The 10000-nt window shown below is 35.8% G+C and overlaps 1 protein-coding gene across 1 annotated transcript in view; it reads left to right on the top strand.

Annotated features, from left to right (window-relative positions):
* Positions 1 to 10000, top strand: part of LOC143017790 (two pore potassium channel protein sup-9-like) — a 359577-nt gene that overhangs the window by 103212 nt on the left and 246365 nt on the right. Inside the window, exon 3 of the mRNA XM_076172678.1 lies at positions 679 to 2338. Coding sequence (XP_076028793.1) covers positions 1888 to 2338 — 451 coding nt within the window. The 5' untranslated portion in view covers positions 679 to 1887. The remainder of the gene's footprint in view (positions 1 to 678; positions 2339 to 10000) is intronic.

Raw genomic sequence — 10000 nt, forward strand, 5'->3', positions numbered from 1 at the left:
CAGACATTGACTCCAATTCCTCTGGGACAGGTATTAAGAAGACATTAAAATGGATCAGTTGAAGCTGGAGTTGACACCAGTCGCTTAATCAATCCGTTACTCAGATCTTTAATGCAGGAAATTCACGGCTCCCATGTAATGGGCAAGAGCCACCAAATTGGCCCAGAGGTCACTCAAGGAAGTAATATTGTGTTGTTGATTTGGATTTGTATGGAACAGTGTAAGGTGAGGAGTTCATTGTCCTATTTGTAATGGCTGCATTTGTGGCAGTTTGAGTGTATATCTAGATCTGTTCTATAGTGCTGGATGGTGCCCTGAACGCAAATATTCTAGATTGGTTCTCGCTCCTTTTTGGAGGGATTTTTTGTGGGGTTGAAGTCCGATGTGATAGTCGGAGGCTGTTGGAGTTGTGAATCAAAACGATGATAGTTTACAGGTTGAAATATGTAATCTGTATTTGAATATATCATAATCTCTATACTCCTGAGTTACTTTTGTAATGCTCTCAATTTTCTCCTGCAACTAAATAGTTTGATTTTACTGTCTTAATGTTCAATCCTTCTATACTTTGCCTCTAATTTGGAGATTTCTAAAGGTTCTCGAAAAGACAAAAATTCACTTGCTCAAAGTTTGTGCTGAAGAAAAATTAACAACATTGTATTTCCTCTCTATTTACAGACTGTCCGGCAATGAAGAGAGAGACAACATACAGAGAAGCCTCAAGACTCTTAAGAAAAATTCACCCTCTTACTTTCGCCAGTAGAGAGGAGCTTTCCTTAATGAAGCCTCCCTATACATCCATATCGCAATTAGGACCTCGGATGCAAGTGCAAGGAACATCAGCCTACATACCACCACATACCATTCCTCTCTTTTTTGTAATCGATAATATAAGAGTAACTGAAACCAGAGGGTTTGTTAGTCAACTGCTAATAGCACACGGAGATATGAATAGAAGGTTATGTAAATACAGCATTGGCTGGTGTATTGAATGATTTGAGGGAGACAATGCAACTCCTGTTGGCCTTAGAATCCTGTTTAAGGTATTTCAGATTCTCTATTTGGCCTAATAACCTTTATCTCCGGGAAGCTGTTTGCAAAGTGAATCTAGGTTATTATTGGCATAATAAGAGATGTAAACAAGGACCGATTTCAAAACTTAGAAAATTACATCTCTAGTGAATATTGATAAACCAGAACTCAAAATGTCAAGTAAATCATACTTGTTTACTACTTGGCTGGCAGCAATTTCTGTATAGTTTTTCAGTTCATTCATTTACGGCTACGAAAATGGTCAAAACTGTGAGGACTTTCTTTAGCCTTTCCATGAAATGAAATAAAAATGTTTGCAAGTAAATGTGGAGAAGCAATGTTTTTGGTCAGACACATACCAAAGGCATCACTACATCTGTGTTATGGACTTCTAATTGCAATCTCGTTAAACTTTACACATTGGTGAGGCTTCCCTGAAACCCAGGAAGTAAAGACTTTGTAAGCCATCTTTCGCAGAGGCTGAGTTGCAAATATGTGATAAGTGTTGCTCAAGAACAAAATCAAAAGAATTTACTAATTGAGCTGAAAAAGTTGAAATATTCAATTGCAACTGATGAACAAGACAGAAATCCAACAAACGAAACTCGCTATATGTAAAAAGCAGTAGCTAAAGAATATAACAGATTGAATTGATTCTAGAATTTAGGGAGGGAGAAAGGTGTGGCAAAAGGCTCCTTCATCGAAGAGAACAGGCAATACTGAGAGAGGAAGAAGGAAAAGAGCGTCCGAACATTAAACCCGGCCCCGGAGGGATTAAAGAAGAGGCGATGCCTCTGTGGTAACTAAAGAAGAGGCCGGCACCAACCCCACGACCCGCATCATACTCGGGACAGCATGGCTATTGAACGTGGACGGGGATCTTCTCGGAGGTCGCATTCCACCCATACCTACGTCAAACCACCGTTCGAAAGAATCAAGGACTGCTGTCGATTCACGATCGCCTTCACCTTCAGCAATGTTGGCGTCTGTGGACTCTTCGTCGGTTACACGATCATGGGTGCTTTCATATTCCAAGCCATCGAAGGCCCGCAGGAGAACACCACCTTCGCGTACGTGGATAAAATCCGCAACGAAACGATCCAAAAGCTGTGGAACATCACTGTAGAGTACAATGTCCTCTACAAGACGAACTGGACTAGTAATGTCAACCAAGTTGTTGAGAGTTATCAAAGGGAGATCATCTCAGTCATCGGGGAAGGCTGGGACGGTCCAGATGGAAAGAACGGGAATCAGTGGTCGATAGAAGGAGGATTCCTCTACAGTCTTACCGTGATCACAACCATAGGTAAGTACCCAGTTCCCCATTTTTGTTAATAATGGTAATTGTACTTAGACTTTTAGTGGACGGAAACCCGTAGCCTCACAGTAACCGGCAACGGTCCTACTGAGATTCATGTAGATTTCTCTGAGGAGTGACTTTGGACTGGTCTGTGGTGTATTACTGCGAGTCTGTTTCTAAGCCACCAACTAGCAGGAAGAGGAAGGGGGCAGCTCACGTTATGTAAAAACATCGGAGAAAAAGATATTGAAAGTTGATAGAGTATCTTGGGCTCGCTCGGTGACCAAATGTCAGGTCCCATCTAAAAAAAAAAAAAAAAAAAAAGTCTCATTGCTACGATGCAAATGTCAAAATGTTTCACTTTGTGAAAATCTTATCTACTTGTAGATACTCTATTCGATGTCCTCCAGGAATCTAATGTTTACGTATATTTCTGAGAAGTTCAAGACGCTAAAGATTTTATAACACATAATACTTATCATCGTACAATAATAATCCAACGTTAAGCTACAACTTTGAAAAAAAACAAAAACAAACGCCGGGCATTGTAATACCTGTGGGCGGAACCAGTTTAGTCATCTAAAAACTTCGATCATCTTTCGTACTCCTCGATAAAAACAAAGAATCTTAGGCACTTGACCCCTTGGGAGCCATGTCCTTTACAGCTTCGGTTCCATTTAAGTATCAGAATGAAGGGTTCCATATATATGATTGATTTTCTATTTGTAAAGTGCCAAGATAAGAGGGAGGGAAGAGGGTAGAAGGTAATGGAGTATGTAGGGGATGGAATGAGTTGGAGTGGTTTCTATGTTTTTTTTTTTTTGTTTTTTTCTACATCCCGTGGAAGTGGGAAGAAAACTTTTGGTATATGTATGTAAGATATTCTAAAGTACGCATGAAATACAGACGGTTTTTGGTTAGTATGAATCCATTGTCTTTAGCATATGACGAATGTCTGAATATCAAGGTATTAAGTATAATGGTCTAGTTTATATAATTTGTTCTTGTTAATGCTAGGTGCGTTCGCACTGATAAATCTCAATGTCTGGTTTGGAAATGATCGATTTACTTGAACAAAAACTAAATGTAATCAATGTTACGGTTATATTTGGTTAAAAGGTTACATCCGTCAGACTGTATCCATGAAATTATTCAAATCCTTAGACTCAATTTTGAATAAATGTTGAAATAAAAGATAAAAAATAGTTTAATATACAAAATTACGTGTAAAGTTATGGACCAAAAGGTCTCCTGTCGGCATGCTCTTTCTTTGTAATCCTTTGTAATTTGCTTCTATGCTTGTTAGCTAAATATTAAATCAAATCTGAATCTGAGAAACTTTGAAATTAATTCACGCAAGGAGAGGATAATCCAATGCAATTTAATGACTACTCAGTAAAATCGTCCGATTTAATGAGGAAATACTCACCAAAGTATGATATCGGAGAATTAAAAAAAAAAAAAAAAAAAAAAAAAAATCAATGAGTGGGAATGATTTTATGTCTTCCTTTTTGGCTACCTCCCTTGTAAGGGGGAAAAAGCCTTGGTATGTGTGTGTGTGTGTGTGTGTGTGTGTGTGTGTGTGTGTGTGTGTGTGTGTGTGTGTGTGTGTGTGTGTGTGTGTGTGTGTAAAAATTTCAAGTGAGCTTTAAAACACTCATTCTTACATTCATCCTTAACCCATTCTACTCATGTCAGCCGCTTGTGGTGTAGATACGAAAACCGGATATGGAAGGACCTCGCGCCGGACCGTACATCCGAATATCATCTGATGCGGCTTGACCGCGCGAGGATTGACGTCATATTTTTCTGGTATTTGATCAAATATTTTGGTGTTTTATGATTTTTTGTTTTATTTGACCAAATGACAAGACATCTTGTCATCGGAGTTTAAAGGGTTAAGATGGCCTACGAAGACCCGCCATCTTAAAAAGGAGGGACATAAAATGGCTATTAATAGTAAAGATGCTGATAAACCGTGCCTCAAGTTTCACTGACTAGAATACCTCAGTCCCACAGAAGTAAGCAACATTTCTCTGTCCTTCTCATATTTCAAAGTATTACAAAGGCGGAACATGCCGACAGGAGACATTATGGTCCATAACTACGTCGGATGCGAAAAAAATATTTAAACGATAAAAAAAAAAAAGATAAGATAAGATAAAATATAATAATATAAATAATAATGAATAAAATAAATTATATATAAGTATAGTTAAATGATAAACAAACAGGTAAATAGTAAATAACCTGACAAATGAATAATAATAAATGGAAATTAAACAAATAATAAATAAATAGACAAATAATAACAAACAAATAATCAAATATCAAATAATATATAATAAACGTTGAACTGTTAACTGCGTTGTATTACTGATAAGGAAAAGTCTATTTATCTTCGGTTGATAGGAAGAGTAAGAAATTAGTAGCCATTTGTCAACTCTCGTTAAGAGAAAAGAAAATGGAGGTAAAATAGATAAAACTGATATAAGTAAGTCTTGGGAACAGTAGATGGATCAATTAAGAACATAAGAATGAAGGAGACTGCAAGAGACCATAAGGCCTACACAAGGCAGCTCCATATCCGTCACCAACTGTCATCCCCATCCATAAAGTTGTCTAACCGTTTCTTAAAACAACTGATAGTTTCAGCGCTCACTACATGGTTACTAAGTTTATTCCATTCGTTGACCACCCTATTAGTAAACCAATTACTGCGCATTTTCTTCTTAAATATAACCTTGTCCAGTTTAAATCCATTACTGCGAATCCTGCCCTGTTGTTTTAATATGGTGACCTTGTTTGCATCACCCTTGTTAAAGCCTTTGATCCACTTGAACACCTTGAGGTGTATCTTCTTGATGCTGCACCTCAAGACGAAGTTGAAAGTCTTGCTGTGAATTGAAGATGAGAAGTGGCGAAATAATTCTCTCTATCGTTTGTTTTTTAGGACCATTGCTATACATAAAGAGGACAAATCAAATGGTGTAGAGAGAGGATGAGCTATAAAAAGAGAGAAATGTTAACAAGTGTGCGAAAGGAATAATGTTTGCACATTGATGTAGCTTATATTGGTTTCCATCTAACACAAATTCCTCGTGCACAATTACAATGAAAAACAAAAATCGCAAGGAGCACATAAATTTGAAAGACTTTAAGTCATAGATAGGTAGAAAACGTATCCAAGGGAAGAAAGTTAGTCTTCCAGTAAAAGAAAAGGCGAGTATTGATTCGCTCGTACAAAATATACTTTCACAGAGAAAGGTTGAGACGTTTCAGGAAATCTAGTTCTCTTGAGACAGGAAGGCCTGAATCTACTGAATCCCAAAGAACAACGACTGTAAAAATAGCGATAGAAAAGAGATTAAAGATGTATTTCGTTTGACAAGAAGAGACTAAGCTTCATTAGTAAGGAAAGCAACGTTAATAAGAGCTGACAAACCTTAAGAATATACTTCCCTCAGAAATATTTATACAGGGAAGCTACCCTCAGATATAAGAATTTTTGAAGGCGGTGCAAAATATCTGATTTCAAGAGGAGAAAAATTGTGAGTCATCGAAGAAAATGGGATAGCTCTCCGGGAGATTGTGTTGAGTGGAAAGATGGAGGAATTGAGTCTTCGTAACGTTCATTGTCACTAGAATTTCTCTCCTTCTGTCAGATATGACAAAAAGACGTGGAATCAGATGTGCTGCATCGGTTCGCCGCAAATTATAGATTTCCGTTTGAGAAGGATGTTTTTCAAATGACACAGAAAAATGTAGAATAGTGTGTTTACGTGTATATAGAAAATATACATTCTAATAATTCACGTATGAATAGAGGTAAAATAATATGAGATATAGTATTATTATGTGGAACGCAAGCATATCAGAGGTTTAGTGACCATCTATAACAACAAAGAGATACAGAAAAATGTAGAATGATACGTTTAGGTGTATATAGAAGATATACATTCAAATAATTCACTTATGAATAGAGGGAAATAATATGAGATATAACATTATCATGTGAGATGCAAGCATAGCAGAGGTGTAGTGATCGTTTACAACAGCAAAAATGGAGTTGTTCTATAATGGTTGGCAAGAAATCATATTTCTGTCAAATTATCATATGCATTTGATGGTTTTCTTAAAGAAAATAACCAAGAGTTACATAGAAACGTTAGATCGCGAGTAGAACGTACATACATATACTAAAGCAGGGGTTCTCATTAGGGGTGAAATTCACCCCCAGGGGGAATTTTGGGTTTTCTTTGGGTGATTTGTGACCACAGTCAGTTTACGCGGTGAGGAAAGCAATTATAGGTTTTGGCCTATCTGGACTGTCACCTGGGCTGGAATTATACTAATATGGGAAAAATATATACTAATTTGGAAAAAATAAAAGGGTTTTTAGTAATATTTGCATATTATTTAGAATGCACTTTTTGAAACAGGCAATCTTGGAAAGGAGGGGGGAATGGGCCAAGTAAGGCTGAGAACCCTTGTACTAAAGCCTTTTCCCCCTTACAAAGGATGTAGCCAAAAAACAAAGGCATAGAAACCACTCCCACCCATTCCATTCTCTGCATACTCCACTCCTTTCTACCCTCTTCACCTCCCACTTATCTTAGCACCTCGTGGATGACGGGTCATCCCTGCATCTTGTCCACTCCCCCTGTGTCAGAAGCAGTGTCCTAACACACAGCACATCCGCAGCAAGGCCGCTTCATTAAATCGGCGACCCCCTCCCCCCCACTCTACGTAGAACGTATTTTGCGGAAATCATACTTGTGATAAAAAAGTTCAGGGTCAGGATATATTTCATAATCTTATCCGACATTTTTAATAAACAAGTTAAAGCTGTACGACCGTAGTTAGAGGGTTCAGACCGGCCACCTTTCTTTGAAACAGGTTAAATGTAAGCATAATCATAACATAAAGTGTAGAAGCAAGTCACTAGATAGAAACGGATCCGTTTGTCTAGGGAGAAACTCAACGCGGAGATAGATATTAACAGTAGGATGTACTCCTACAGGACCATAAAGTTTCTTAGCGTCATGACCAAATATGGGAGAAAAAATATCCTTAGATAAAATACGAATAGAAGCCAAGAGTAAGACAGAAGTATAAATAACAGAAAGCATAGTGTCGAAAATGTCCAAATATATAATGTTTTCGTGAATGTTTCAATAGATTTAATCCGTCTCAGAAGAAGCAACAACACTGTTTTTGGAGCAATAGAGAAAAGGTGTGGATGAAACTGTGATTTCTATATTTATTTATTTTTTTCATATGTGACTATGTGCCGGAGATCATTGAAGAACTAAACAATACAAAGTTTTCACATTTCGTATTTATATAACATTGGCTTCGTGGAGATCAAATTTTGTACAATTCTGGGTAAAAGTAAATATGATATGATTATCCGAAGTTTGAAGGACACGGTACAGTTTGTAAGACTTGTATCTATCTTAGTATATGAACAAGTGTGATTGAACAAGGGTTTTTAATATTTACTTGAAAATGTGTAAAGTATGTCCCAATATCTTAAATGGTCATCTTCGTGACATATTCTGCAGTCATTACAAAGGATTACAAAGGCGGAGCATGCCCACAGGAGACCTTTTGGTCCATAACTAGGTCGGATGCGAAAAAAATAAATGATAATGATAAAAAATAGATAAATGAAATAAAAAAAATATGATAATATAAATAAAAAGTAAATAAATAAATAAATTTTATGATAATATAAATAACAATAAACAAGATAAATAAATAAATGCATAGGTATAGTTAGATAGTAAACAAGCAGGTATATAGCAAATATTAATAGATTGACATATGAATAATAATAAATGAAAAATCATGCAAATAACAATAAACAAACAGACAAATGATAACAAACAAATCAATTTCTTGATTAAGAGTCAGGAAACAGTAATCATACCACGAAATATGAAAAGAAATGCTGACTCGAAGATTCAACTACGTCAAATCGCAATGAGCGTCTACTCTTAGATGAGGATGAATTTCGAGGCAAAAGTGAATTGGTAGAAGTGACACAAGTAAAGCTATACTTGGGGGAGGAGGACCAACGGGGAGAGAAAAAGAACAAGTGGAAGGATAAATCGTAAGGAGGACTAAAAAAATTGTTGTTTATTTCCAAAACCATTAGGAGTAGGAAAAAGGAAGCTGAATTTGATGTTCCTCTTTCTTTAGGATAGAAAAGTGTAAGACTTATCGACTGGATCAGTAAATCAAAAAGAAAGTAGAAGCTGTTGAATATTGTAACTTCCTTATATGGGGATTTAAGGGAAAGTAGAGTGGGATAGAATGTGTATCACCGAATAAATTAGGTAGTCGAAGAAATCTAGAAAGTCTCTTTAGCATACAAATATTTGATAAGACCTTTTCTTACTGAAATGGTCAAATATTTCTAAGATTCAAAGATCAGAAACAAAGTCTATAAGGTCTTTGCTCAGATGTATAGGGCGACTGCTATCGGTGTCTCCTGGAGTACCAAAATATTACAAGAAGAAACCGTTGGCAAAAGAAATAGAGCATTTTTGCCAAAATCAGATATTTGAAGGGCGGATTTAATTTTCTTACCTATGTAGCACATATTTTCTATTTATTTATTTATTCATTTATTTATTCATTTCACTTATATTATTTTATTTATTTCATTTATTCTATTATTTGTTTATTTACTTATTTATTATTTGTTTTTTATTTTATTTATTTTCATTTACATATTTTATTTATTCATTTATTTACTTATTTATTCATTTATTTATTCATTTTTGCACTCGCAGCTTTTTTTATTTTCTCATTTCATTAAAGCATTCCCATATATTTCCAAAAGTATTAATATTCTAAACGGTGCTCCATTATGTTGAGAACCCCGTATAGCATACAGCCTTTATGAGATTTATGGATTCAATATGTTAGGGACTTTACGGGTATATTACAAAACAAAATCACGTTTATTTCTTCTTTGTTGAAAAAGGACCATCGTCACTCAAAACCGAAAAAAAATCTACTATCCTAACTTCCTTTATGTTTCTTTTATTCTTGATTGAAAAAGGATCATCGTCACTCAAAACCGAAAAAAAATCTACTAACGTAACTTCCTTCTGCCCTCTATAAAGCCTTCAATTACCACCTTTATGACTTCATCTCTTCGATGTGATATTGTCTTCTTGGAGAAACGCGCTGTAATAGACGACAATATGTCACATTACTTCCGCTACTCTCGTTGCCTCCTCAGTCGTAGAAAATTGTTCTACTCGAGCTTCTTCCTTCTTTCGTACTTCGACCTTGTCTTGTATCATGCGGCACTTCATTCTTCAAATCATAAAATGATCCTAAATTTTGGTAATTGTTTGGTTAAGAAGTATTTTCAAATTATCTAAAGTTCCATATAAAAATAATTGTTGGCTTAATTAAGCCCAGTTTAGGCTATATCATCTTCTAGTTTGTTTCAAGTATTTATTCATCTGTATAGAAAACTGTCTTTCTTCACATGTTTTAGATATCTAGTTTTCTTAAATTTGATCTTAGAACCTTGTGAAATCTGTCTAAGCTTTGATCATTCCAAACCAAGAGATCCCTTCTTTTAATATAGTGCAATGTAGTTCAGTTCGAAGCTTTAAGAATCATTTAGATAAACACCTAAGC

This window comes from Oratosquilla oratoria, chromosome 33, assembly GCF_046742065.1.
Source record: "Oratosquilla oratoria isolate Oo_2021 chromosome 33, ASM4674206v1, whole genome shotgun sequence".
Taxonomy (NCBI): Eukaryota; Metazoa; Arthropoda; class Malacostraca; order Stomatopoda; family Squillidae; genus Oratosquilla; species Oratosquilla oratoria.